The sequence below is a fragment of the Prionailurus bengalensis genome, chromosome C2 (genome assembly GCF_016509475.1).
Source record: "Prionailurus bengalensis isolate Pbe53 chromosome C2, Fcat_Pben_1.1_paternal_pri, whole genome shotgun sequence".
Classification (NCBI taxonomy): Eukaryota; Metazoa; Chordata; class Mammalia; order Carnivora; family Felidae; genus Prionailurus; species Prionailurus bengalensis.
This window is the reverse complement of record NC_057350.1, coordinates 116,023,942-116,036,904: the sequence shown is the minus strand read 5'-3', so window position 1 is coordinate 116,036,904 and position 12,963 is coordinate 116,023,942. Positions and strand designations below refer to the sequence as shown.

Here is a 12,963-nt window from a genome sequence, read left to right as displayed (position 1 = left end):
GGTAAGTGTTAGCTGTCACTAATGACAATGCCGAAGTGGAATTTTGTAAAGATTGTCTTGTCATGAAGCAAAACAGTATTGTTCCTTGTATAAAGCTCAGTGAAAATCCCATTTGAGTCAAGAATATAAATTTAGAGTCTCTACTAGATGTGAAAATCAGTTGTCATGCCTGTGGAGTTTATACAGCTAACAGATCTAATTTATTAAATTTTGTAAAATTTTTATTTATTTTTGAGAGAGAGAGAGAGACAGAGTGTGAGTTGGGAAGGGGCAAAGAGAGAGGGAGACACAGAACCTGAAGCAGGCTACAGCCTCTGAGCTGTCAGCACAGGGCCCGATGCGGGGCTCAAACCCACGGACCACGAGATCATGACCTGAGCCGGAGTCAGACGCTTAACCGACTGAGCCACCCAGGCACCCCAGTAACAGCTGTAATTTATTTTAATTTTGTTATGTGTTTTAAAAGACAATGTATTACTAAGCATTGTTGAAAAAAATTAAGGAAGATATAAATAAATGAGAAAACATCTCATGTTCATGGATCAGAAGGCTTAAGTTTTTAAGGGGTCAGTTCCCCCAAATTGATCTAAAAATTCAATACAATCTCTATCAAACCCCATCTTCTTTTATTGCAAAAATCAATAAACTCACCCTAAAATTCATATGGAAATGCAAGTGACCCAGAATAGCCAAAACAATCTTGAAAAAAGAACAAAAATGGAGGACTCACTCTTCTCAATTCCAAACTTACTACAAGCTGCAGAAATGAAGACAATCTAGAATTAGCATTAGGATAGACACATAGATCAGTGGAGTAGAATGAGTCCAGAACTCATTGTCACATTTATGTTCAACTGATTTTCAAAAAAGGTGCCAAGACCATTCAAAGGAGAAACAATTGTCTTTTCAATAAGTGGTGCTGGGACAATTCAGTATTCACATGCAAAAGAAGGAAGTTGGACTTCCATGTCATGTGACACACACAAATTAACACAAAACGGATTATAGACTTAAATTTAAGAGCTAAAACTGTAAAATTCTTAGAAGAAAACGTAAGGGCAAATCTTCACGATGGGGAGTTAGGTAGTGGTTTCTTAGACATGACACCAAAAGCATAAGCAAAAAGAAAAATAAATAAATTGGATTGTGTAGAAATCTAAAACTTTTATGCTACCAAAAAATACTATCAAGGAAGTCAAAAAGTCAACCCACAGAATAGGAGGATATATTGCAAATCACACACACACACACACACACACACACACACACATATGTATATATATATATAATTATAATATATTTATAAATAAAAATGTATAATACATTTATAATCTTTATCATAAATCATACATATCTGATAAGGGCTTGTACCCAGAATATATAAAGGACTCTTACAACTGAATGATAAAAAAAAAACAATTCAATTTAAAAATCAGTAAAGTGTTTTAACAGACATTTCTCTAAAGAAGATATGCAAAGGGACAATAAGCACATGAAAAAATGCTCAACATTGTAAGTCACTAGGGACTTATGCAAATCAAATGCACCACGAGATACTTACTACTCCGATCCCATTAGGACAGCTATAATACAAGACAATATTGGCTAAGAAATTCTCATACCAAGGGTAATGCCAAATGATGCAGGCACTTTGGAGAACAGTCTGGCCATCTTAAAATGTTAAAGATAGAGTTACCATATGATCCAGCAATTCTATGGTTGGTATATATCCAGGAGGAGATTAATATATATTATATATAAATAAATATATACCTCACTATATAATTTAAAACATATGTGTATATATATATATATATAGAGAGAGAGAGAGAGAGAGAGAGAGAGAGAACAAGTGAGCAGAAACTTGGACACAAATATTCATGGCAGCATTATTTGTAATAGCTGAAAAGTGGAAACTACCCAAATGTTCGTCAGCATGTTTATTCATGAAATGAATAACTAAAATGTTATATATCCATATAATGAAATATTATTTGGCAGTAAAAAGGAATAAAACACTGATACATACCACAACATGGAAGAACCATGAAAATATGGAAGTGAAATAAGCCAGTTACAAAAGACCACATATAGGCAAATCTTTCTAGACAAATCTATAGAGACAGAAAGATTAGTCGTTGCTGAGGGCTAGGGAAAGAGAGAACAAGGAGTGACTGCTTATAGCTATAGTTTTCTTTTTGAGTGGTGTAATGTTCCAAAGTTAGACTGTGATGATATTTGCACAATTCTGTGAATATACTAAACGCCATCTAATTGTATACTTTAAATGGCCGAATTTTATGGTATGTGAATTACATCTCAGTAATTTTTTAAAGGCATTGTAACTAGTCAACAGGTCCTTGCAACTTGTCGAGTTTGAGACTCCAGTTTCATTCAAGTGAAGAATGAACAACTTTGGGCCTCCCGGGATAATATTTCTTGAATAAGCTTTCGATTGGAATCACTGGCAACAATTCTGGGTGCAGATTTTGTGTGTTACCAATTAAGGGCAAAATTTTAAATAGTTAGTTAACTAGTTAGTTCCTGTGTCTAGCCAGATGTGGTGTCTCTGTTTCATGGACTATCCATGGGAACTGTTTGTGTCTTGGGCCAGCAGGTCGTCCTCTGCTCTGCAATACATTTCCAGGTCAGTTGCTTCCTCCATCAATTAGAGTGTGTGCTCAAGGGAATGCAAACTGATTTCAACATTATCTTAAACAAAACATAATTAGGAAGGTAAGCATCCTGCCAAAAAATTACATAATGCATCCCAAAACTAACTAAAAATGAATTGTGGACCAACCATGCTAAATATACACATTGAGCATAGGTTTAAATGGTTAATAGTTATGTTAATAGTTACTAGTACTCATGTAGCTTTTCTTTTTAAACTTATATAAATCTTTCTTTTAGGATTTAGAAATTCTGCTACACAAATTTCACCAGAAAAAAGTTAACAAATTAAATTCTCAAATGTTTGTCTCACTAAATGTATGTCTATCCATTGCTTCTAAATCCTTACAACCCGAATGTTCAAACACCTTGCTATTCAGAATGGTCCCCAACCTCGATATCACCCAGGAAGTCCACTCCAAACTACTGAGTCAGAATCTGTATTTTAACAAGTTCCCCAATTTGTGTGTACATTACAGTTTGAGAGGCGTTGCCCTCCTACCTCAATGTAGAGCAGCCTCAGGAAAACTAGGCAGTGGGCCGCTATTAGCAATCTTGGTTGAGACAGCATTGTAGCAACCTCAAAATGCCCCTATTTGATATAAAATGGGGAAAGCTATACACTTTCTCTCACTGTAAATATGCATGAAACACAGGAAAGAAGGCTGTGGTGACCAATCTTACTTAAACATCCTGGAGGATGGAGAGACAGGAACTTGTTCCTTAGGAAAGCTTCCTTGCTATTCTAGTTGTCCCCAGACCTTCCTCCTGGCTTTGCCCTTTTGGGCCCAGCTTCACCGTTTGTGAAAGCCCAGCCTGGACACTTAGCTGTCAAGCAGTAGGTGGTAAAAAAAAAGTCACTAATAGCAGCACAGTTCCTGAGTGAAGGATGAAAACCTCACTGTTCCAGGTCCACTTACCAGCATGGAAAGAAACAATCTAGACCTTAAATACAACTGTTTTCCCTCTCCCGGGTAGGTACAGTTCAAGTACAGGCTTCATATTCCTTAAAGAGTGCCAACTCTTCTAAAGCCACAGGGTTTGAATATATGGAAACCCATGCACTGTACCTTTGCCCCCCGCCCCCCCCCCCCATTTCTACTTTCTGCAAAGGAAGTTGATAAAGCCAGCTAACCAGGATGTCTTCCCAAGTGCATCAGTGGTCTCCATGCCAGGGTGGGGTTGGAGGAAGGGGAAGGATTCAAGAGAGTCTCCTGGAAGATGATAATTAAGATGCTGATTCTTGGGTTCTGCCCTTAAGATTCTGATTCAGGGGGACCTGGGTGGCTCAGTTGGTTAAGTGACCAAGTCTTGATTTCCACTCCAGTTCATGAGGTGGAGCCCATAAGGTGGAGCCCATGTGGGGCTCTGCACCAACAGCGGGGAGCCTGCTTGAGATACTCTTTCCTCTCTCTCTGCCCCTCACTTGCTCAATCTCCCTCTCTCCCTCTCTCTCTCTCTCTCTCTCAAAATAAATAAATAAACATAAAAAAATGATTCAGGAGGTCTGGACTTAGGACCAAAACTTAACATTTTAACAAGTGCCCTAAGCATTCTGATATAGGAGGTCCAGGCATACACTTGAGGAAACAGATAATTATAAGAAATAGTAATACCACCTTTGCAATAGAATGCTTATTCTTAAGAATATATTTCATTTTTTGAATTGATGTTGGTAATTTCCTATTTGGCTCCCATTCAGCATTTACAGGGCAACTAATATTTGCAGAGAAATGTACTACCTGCTCCTTTCCTGGTATATTTGGACTGGGTGGAGGGGATGGTGAGAGAAGGGTGTGATCACAATAGAGAGACATTTCTCAACTTCCTAGAGAAATGATTTGTGAAACAGATTAACCTAAACAAGTACATTACCCAACAACAGTTACCATAATTTGCTAAACTTTTTAGGGCACCAAGGTACCAGAAATGTCATGGCCATACTGGCAGGAAGGGTCAGTTCTGTAAACCAAACTGCCTACCTTCTCCACTTAGTGAAATGACCACAGGCAAGTAATGTCACCCTTCTGCAACTCAGTTTCTTCATCCGTAAAATGAGTATTGTAATACCCACCTCATCGAGCTGATATAAGGATTAAAATGAAATACTATCTAATCGATGCAGAGGGCTCCAAAACTAAATCCTATAGTGAAGTTTTATTCATTTGTCAGTCAAAGCCACAAAACCATTGTGAGAACACTGAGAAATGTTTACAGAGGCTGATTTGTAATTTGATTGGTAGGTGAAAAGAGTGAAATTTAAACTTTATTTCAAACAGTTCAAGTGAATGATTGTGACCACAGTGGTCGTCGGTTTTTGTGTCTTTGGGTTCTCTAACCCGAGGCTGCTTCTTCAGGAGTTGGTGCTGCTGATGTCACGCTCGGTCCCAAAGTCCCGCTCCAAATCCCCGGTCTAGTGGGGGATGCGGAGGCACGAGGTCCCAGGCAGGTGCCCCTCGGGAACAGGACCAGAGGTGCCAGGGAGCTGGAACCGGGCCCAGCCCCGAAGGTGCTGGGGCTGGCAGGGGACCCGGGCCGGCCGCTCAGCTGGGAGGATGCCGGCAGGCGCGGGGAGCGTGCGCGGCCACGTGACAGCCGCTATAAGAGCGCTCCGGGCAGACGCTCAGCTCCCGCCGCGCCTCCTCGTTGGCCGCGCTCCCTCCCGGCGCCCGGCTTCTCCCAGCCACCAACCTGCGGCTGCGGCGGCCGCCCGCCCCTACCCGGCAGCACCATGACAGGTAACGCGCCTCGCCGCCCACCGCCCCCCGGACCTCCGACTCCCAGTCCCGCGCCGTCTGCCCGCCCCTCAGCCTCGGGGGAGTTGCCGGCAGGACTAGGACCGCCGCAAAGTTGCAGGCTGGCTGCAGCCGGGCGTGCCGCTTCCTGCGTCAGCCGCTGCCCGGCCGCCCCTGGCGCAGGAGCTGCCGCCTGGAGCCCGGGGCGCCGTCATGGGGGGCAGCCTGGCGGGCCCTGGGCCCTCTGCCGAAGCCCCCGCTCCTGCTTCCGTCTCCGTGCCCTTCCTCTTGCTCTCGCCGTGAAGGGCGGACGGGCGGAGCAGCTGCGGCGGGGCTGGGTGGGGGTGGGGAGCCGGCTCCTGGGGGCGCCGGTCCCGAGCCCCGGAGCGCGGCGCGATCGTGGGCGGCCGCCCCCGCCTCCCACAAGCAGGAACACCGAGAAGGGCCGGCCGCGAGACGGGGACGCCTGCGGCCCCGGCCCGGCACCTCCGCCCGGGCCCTGGCCCGGGCGCTGGCCGCCACGCTGAGACTATTTTTAGGCCTTTGGGGCTGGGTTGCGGAAAGCCAGAGCCAGGGGAGTGCCCTGGGGGAGCGGGCCCCGTGCGGTGGGCGTGCGCCGGCCCACTTGTTGCAGGGGTCGACTCTGCCCCGAGAAAAAGAAGCTCCAAGATAACCGGTCCTTCTAATGTTGACGAGGCTAATCGCGTGGTTGTTACAGCAATTGAACTGCTAAAAGATTGCAGATGTACCCAGAGTTCGGTTATATTCTACCCAACTGTCATTGGTCTTTTCTGTTCATTTGTAATGTTTGCTGGGTGTTCCAGCTTATGTTTTTAAGCATTTGTCCTGTACTTCGTTTTGGATATCATACATATCCTTGCTTCTTTAAATCCTATTTACCTTATTAAACTCTTATCCAGGTTCCCCTGGAATCAGGACTGCCTTTCAGTTAAAACATTAGTCATTATCCCACCTCCGTCCCCTCCGCCCCTCCATATTAAATACTCTTGGACCGACTGCCTGAAATGTTGCCATCTTAACGATGGTTTTAAGGAACAAGTAAAGGCAGACATTGATGGGGATGTCAAGTGACAGGTGTCATTGTTCTGAACTTTCCTACAATGTGACTAGGCAGGAAGCCCATGGCCCTTGAGGTGTTGGGGGACACCAGTTTTCTACAATTTAATAGTGAGCCTGTTTGGGAAGAGAGTCCAACAGGGTATGAAGATGCCCTCTGGTTAGAGGCTGGCTCATGTACTAGCCCCTTTGATAACCTACAGCTTTCTCCCACTTCTCCATGGAATTTGCTCTGCCTCTAGCCTCCACATTGGAAAATGGGCAAGGGGAGAATGAGAAAGCGCATGACTTCGTGACGAAATGTCCCAACTCCTTGGTTGGACAGAGTGTCCCAGGTGACCCCTGCCAAATGTATCCTATACATTTGGATGCCTACCAACTTGCCAAAATCCCCTTAGAGATAGAGTCTGCCCCAGAATCGTCCCAGGGAAGAACTGGAGAAATCCTAAAGGCTGGGCTGGTGGTCTTGGGAGGGAGGGGCTTGTTCAGTAGGAAGAATAATCTGTGTATTTGCCTTCCCTTCTGGCGACTGAGTGATTATTGAGTGTGTGTGTTGGGGGAGGGGGTCCCAGGGTGCAGGGTAAGGGTGCTGCTTGCTTCTCCAAGGAAAAGGAAGCAGGTTTATTTGTGATTACAAAGTGGTCCCTAAATCCAATTAACAGTGATTGGCCACTGTTCAGATAGAAGCACCAAGGAGGGAAGGCCTGTGGAGGTGATTTTTGAGCAGAGACTCAAAGTGACTGTTGAGATGTGGTGGGTGGTGTGGGAGCCTTTGCTCCAGGTTGAGGAAATAGTCTGTAAAGCCCGAGGCTTGGCAGAAGCCTAAGCATCAGAATGAAGAAGATAGCCTCTGCTTTCAGGTGCTCTCAGTTGAGGTCATTAGTTGGATTTGTGCTTGGCTGAAAATACTTGTAGGAGAAACAGAAAATGTACTTCTTGATTTCTTCATTACCACCTGTTAATTGCCTGAGGTTCACCTGGTGTTAAGCTACCATTTAGTCTGAGAATTTTGCATGTTCGAACTCTAAATTGGATTTAATTTTTATAACTTGGCCTGTGTTTCTGCCAAAGAATGGTCTTGAGTTAGTCTTAAAGTGATCATTTAGGTTCTTCCCCCACTCCCAAAGAGGCTGCTCCTTCATTAACAAAGGAAGTTGATCTCAGAGGAGCTAATTTTTCCCAAGTTAGTGGTTGAAAAGACTCCTGGGGTAGGATATTATAATGAGTGTGGTTTTTTTTCTCTTTGTATTAAGATCAGGCCTTTGTGACACTGACCACAAACGATGCCTATGCCAAAGGAGCCTTGGTCCTGGGCTCCTCTCTGAAACAGCACAGGACAACCAGGAAGCTGGTCGTTCTTGCCACACCGCAGGTCTCGGACTCCATGAGGTGAGGACCTCCCTGCTTAGCTGTTGGTGGGGCTCCCACATCCTTACCCCACTTCTGGTGTCAGTGGGTATTGAGGCCGTTCCCATTCCAGGGGTTGAGCCGTAGGTGGAGAAGGATCAGAGTTGCTGAGTGAAGGATTCCTGGATCTGAAACCTCTTCCTAGCTCTTGGGAGATATTCCAGCTGATCTTCCTTCTGGGAGGTGCTATTCTGACCCATGCTTTAACTGGTTCCAGCTGGGAGAAGGCCTCTCCAGTAAGCAAGTTTTCTAGGATGACCTGAGTGAAAGTTTTAGTCCAGGCATTCCTTTTATGTGGTCACACTTCACTTACATTCCTTTCCCCAAATGTAGCAGGGCTACTTTGTTTCCTGTTCCCAACTAGGGAAACCTCTAGGTGACTGAAAGTAAGGAGCATTTTTCTCCATTGTCAGTTGACATTTGTAACCTAAAGACCTTCATTTACCATTTAATAGACTAGAATATTTGCCAAAGGGCTCTCTGAACTAAGGATTATGCTAAGTGAGCCTCCTGGGGGTGGGGATTGGGGGACACACACTGCTTGTGATTGGGTTAGTTCACTTTGATTTGTTGGTATTAAATTTTGAAGTATTTGAATGAACTGCCTAGATCCTAATACTACAAAAATATCTGGGCACACTTACAGCTCTGTATGGTGTTTAGTTTTTCTATTTGTCTTAGAAATTGAACATGCACTTCTTGCAACTTCTTACAAGATGTGTAAGCACATGCCAGGGATCTCTGAAAAGGCATTACACACACACACACACACACCACTTATGTATATATAAATAATCTCAATACTAACCTTGTTTCTAAAGGGTAATTTAGGAAAATGCCAAAAAGACTGTTTCCTAATGTGTATGTCCTAATTTGCAGTCTATTTAGTGAGGATGTGTGTAAGAAGACAGATGGAGTCTTAGATCCCCCTTTGCTGTGGAAAATAGCTCCACTGACCATTTATTTTGAAAAAGATCAAGTTTACTGTGTGAATTAGAACATATTTTTCTACAGCTTGGGGACAGATAATACAACACCAGTTTTATTCTGCATGTTTCATATTGTTATAAACTTTGAATGATCTTTTTATCATATGTGTTCCCTTGTGCTGAGCCTAGTGTTTTACGGAAGTATACCCCCACTTAACCCACCTCAACATTGCTTTCTAAAATAAATCTTGAGTTAATTTTGGGGACGGAGGAGTGTTGTACATCACAAACCACAGTGAGTCTCTCACCATGCCAGAAGTGCTAAGCATATAAGTGTGGGTTATATTCAGTGCTAAAGCTTGGCAACTGAATAACTGAGTCCTTTAACTTCTTTTGGGACACACAGTTCTGTCATCTGCTTTAGCGAAAATGGGTAGTTGTAGGCTTCACTGCAGGTATTCTGTGGATTTAGCATCATTTATAAAAACATGCAGTAGCCAGCAAGCATCCATTCTAATGAAGTATCATTGTTAAATACATAGTCTGTTGTAAAGATGTGCTCTTTCCAAATGGGAGTCCCATTTTGACAGGCTGTTGCTACAATTTGCCTGGCATTCAGTGGTATAATAAAAATTAGGAAACTTCTGTAATAAAGTTTTAAGACCAGTGTTTCAGCCTCACCAAAGCAATTTTTATTAGTGATGTTAACTACATATGCAAGTTAATACAGCTTGGCCTGAAGTAAATTAAGACCTATTTAAGATAGTATATCAAAGTAACAGATGGCTTTAGTAATTGACGGATAGACTAATAAGGCTGCAATAATGGATTACTTGTTACTTGTCTGAAAAGACACTAAGCGCGCTGTTTTCTGGATTTTATCTTGACAGAAAAGTTTTAGAGACCATCTTCGATGAAGTCCTCACAGTAGATGTCTTAGACAGTGGCGATTCTGCTCATCTAACCTTAATGAGGAGGCCTGAATTGGGTGTCACGTTAACTAAACTCCACTGCTGGTCACTTACACAGTATTCAAAATGTGTATTCATGGATGCAGATACTCTGGTGAGTGTGAGTCTGATGACTGAAAAGATGTATATAGTAACTGAGACCAGTTAGGCATTTGAGGAACGCTCTTAAGACTCGACTGTAAAGTTCAGATAAAGCCACTCATTAAAAGCATCAGGTGATGAAGGAGAGTTGGCCCAGGCTGCCTTACAGCTGTCATCCGAATGGTTAAGATCAGCAGCAGATTGCATCTTTTGTGTTGGATAACTTAGGGAGAACTTAAGAGTATGCTGGGGCAGAACATATCTGTAATGCTTCCTCTCCCATCTCCCTTTTGAATTAGGTCCTAGCAAATATTGATGATCTTTTTGAGAGAGAAGAGTTGTCGGCGGCACCAGACCCAGGGTGGCCTGACTGCTTCAATTCTGGAGTCTTTGTTTATCAGCCCTCAGTTGAAACCTACAATCAGCTGTTGCACCTTGCTTCCGAGCAGGGCAGTTTCGATGGTATGTGTCTGTTATCTTTATATTTGAGCTGCTAGTAACTTCTAGGAGCTGCTCTTCTCTGGGATCTAATTGCTTTGATTTCTTATGCCTGGAAGACAGCAACGCATGAGATGTAGTAAACACTTTCATTTGTTTTTGTTGGAAAATACTGTTGTGTGTTCGCATACATGCCTCTTTCTTCTATTAAGTATATGGGATTAACCTAAACGAGGAGAGGCAGTTTTACACACCTGCTTTTAACTGGCTTTCTTGCATCTAAGTTAGAGTATGATAAATGAACCATGGTTATTTAAGAATTCAAAAGACTGTTCTTAAATCAAAAGCTTTAACAACTATCTTGAAACCCGGGAAAGCTTAATTGGAAGAGCTAACAGGAGGACCAAGCATTGTCTTCGTGGAAATTGGAGGAATAAGCCTGATAATTTGGCTCTCATTCTCTTGGGAAACATTACAAAAAAGAAGATAGAAACTTTACATGATTAGTCTTTGTCTCCAAGTTCTCATTCTCTATAAGGCTGCATGTCAGAGTGGTGTTTGCAAGGCCAAAGAATCGAACATTGGCAAGGTCAGCATCTGTTTTCCATAATGTATAAGTGTATCTGTAGTTACACGTATATATAGAAAGGTCCTGGCTATTTGTGGATTTAAGGCCCCGCATCCTTTTGAGAAATTTAATTGAATGAATTAGATCTGTTTCCATTTCAGGCCAGTCTCTGAAATAATCCCAATAATCCCATCCTAAGACAAAAGCAGGTCTAACAGTAATGTTGATGGATCTTTTGAATAAAGAGGAAAGCCAGTTGTATCAAAGATGAAGGGTATGCTCCAAGACGAAGCCTTCTCAGCAGTGACTTACTGTCAGATACTTGACATCGTGGCAAAGAGCCCTGAGCCCTGAAGCAGAGCCTTGGCTCCAGGGGATTCTTTTTCCCCTGTCTCCTCTCCAAGAGCAGATCTGAGATTTGCAGGGAGTAGATCTTTTGAAACTGGGGGAAACAGCTTTCTTCATTTGACCTTGGGTTTAGCCCTCAATATAGATAGGAAGGTTCATTTCCATTAACTAGTTATAGAGTTAAAAGTCAAAATCTCCAGTTTGCTTGTTTTAAACTAAAAGATTAAAAGTTTGTCAGATTGCTGAAGTTAAAACATTTAAAGGTATACAAAGAACTGAAATTGGGTTGCTATTTGTTGTTGCTACTCACAGAAAATGGTCACTTGAGGATTTGGGATATGCAGCTTTTGAAATGTCACTGAAAATAAGAAAGTTTAAGTCTCGATCTTGAGTCATAATTTGGCTAGTTTATGCTCTATACCAGGAGCTCTCCACGTGGGGCTGCTTTGGCTTCCCAAGGGACATTTGGAAACGTCTGGAGACCTGTTGGGTTGTGACAGCTGGGAAGAAGGGTGCTTCTGGCATCTAGCAGGTAGAGGCTAGGGCTGCTGCTCAGCATCCTACAACACAGGGCAGACCCATGACAAAGCATTATCAGACCTCAAATATCAGTAGTGCCAAGGCTGAGAAACTTTGTGCTAGGCCAAGACACTGCATGCTCTAGAACCACTAGCAGGAATATGTGAACTGTAATGAATGGCAGCATCTGAAAAGTGCAGTCTTCTGTTAAGCACCCTAAGTAAAAAATAACATGTTGAACGTTCACTGTGGTCAGGGCCAAATGCAACTTCTTTTCTGATGGACTTTTTTTAGCTCCATATAAGAAATGAAAAGTGTATTAGTATTTGAGTTCAAAACACACGTTCCCTATTTGTGCCGCTATTACTAAAACCTTTGCCATAAAAGGAAGAAGGTGAGTGTACTTTCAGAGGAAGTCCACTGTTAACCTTCCTGGCAAAATACAGCTTTCTTCACCTCCTCTGCTCAGATTTGAAGGAAGTAGGGAAATATGCCAGAAAATTAGTGTAAATTCTCCGCTCCAGTAAACACACTGCATTCTCAAGTAGATGGAGCAGCCTGAAATCCCAATGATTGTAATAGCGTAAAGAGAATCCATTCAATTTCTAATCCAGAAGAGTACTACTAGATTTTGTTGAGAATTTGGGTACCAAACCTGGTACCTGTACCAGGTTACAGTTTTAGCATATAAAACTAATTGATTAACTTGTAGAAACCAATCTGGATCATCTACCTTGTTTGAGATACAGGAGGTACTAGAGGAGTTGAATTCTTTGTTAAGAAGCCAGAATGTGTGAAAAGTGCTCAACTAGAAAGCACTTTCTGCTTTTTCAGCCAGAATCTGAGACCACTGAGAGATTCCCTGTGTGCCTGGTAGCATATTTTAGTCTTCAGCAAGGTTTCCAGGAGCTGGTCTTTCTCTAAGGTGTTCCATTTCCTGGCTTGTTGGTGGCGAAGGATAGAGTTTTCTCTGTTAATAGAAATGCTTAACCAAAGGAGTTGAAAATTCAGTTATGCAGATGGAAACTGACAGTTACTCTCAATATGTTGTCTAAATTCAACAGAAGACTAGCAGCTCTTAAATGAAAGGTAGTTTTCATGTTGTGTTAAGCTTTACTTCCCAAAGAAAGCTCACAACATACTGTGGAAGCCTGTTCCACTCTGGAGAAGTTTACTGTCCTATTGAATTAATACCTGTACGACATAAAGACTTACTT

General features: G+C 42.8%; 1 protein-coding gene across 4 annotated transcripts in view; it reads left to right on the top strand.

The window, feature by feature from the left end:
* The window catches only part of GYG1 (glycogenin 1), a 75,413-nt gene that overhangs the window by 35,374 nt on the left and 27,076 nt on the right, over positions 1-12,963 (top strand). For 2 of the 4 annotated variants that reach the window (XM_043595185.1, XM_043595183.1), the window contains exons 1-4: positions 5,112-5,411; positions 7,739-7,874; positions 9,712-9,886; positions 10,173-10,335. In XM_043595185.1, the coding sequence (XP_043451120.1) occupies positions 5,405-5,411; positions 7,739-7,874; positions 9,712-9,886; positions 10,173-10,335 (481 nt within the window). In that variant the 5' untranslated portion in view covers positions 5,112-5,404. Of the gene's footprint in view, positions 1-5,111; positions 5,412-7,738; positions 7,875-9,711; positions 9,887-10,172; positions 10,336-12,963 lie in introns of those variants that run through there. The other 2 variants (XM_043595184.1, XM_043595182.1) reach the window with 1 other exon arrangement.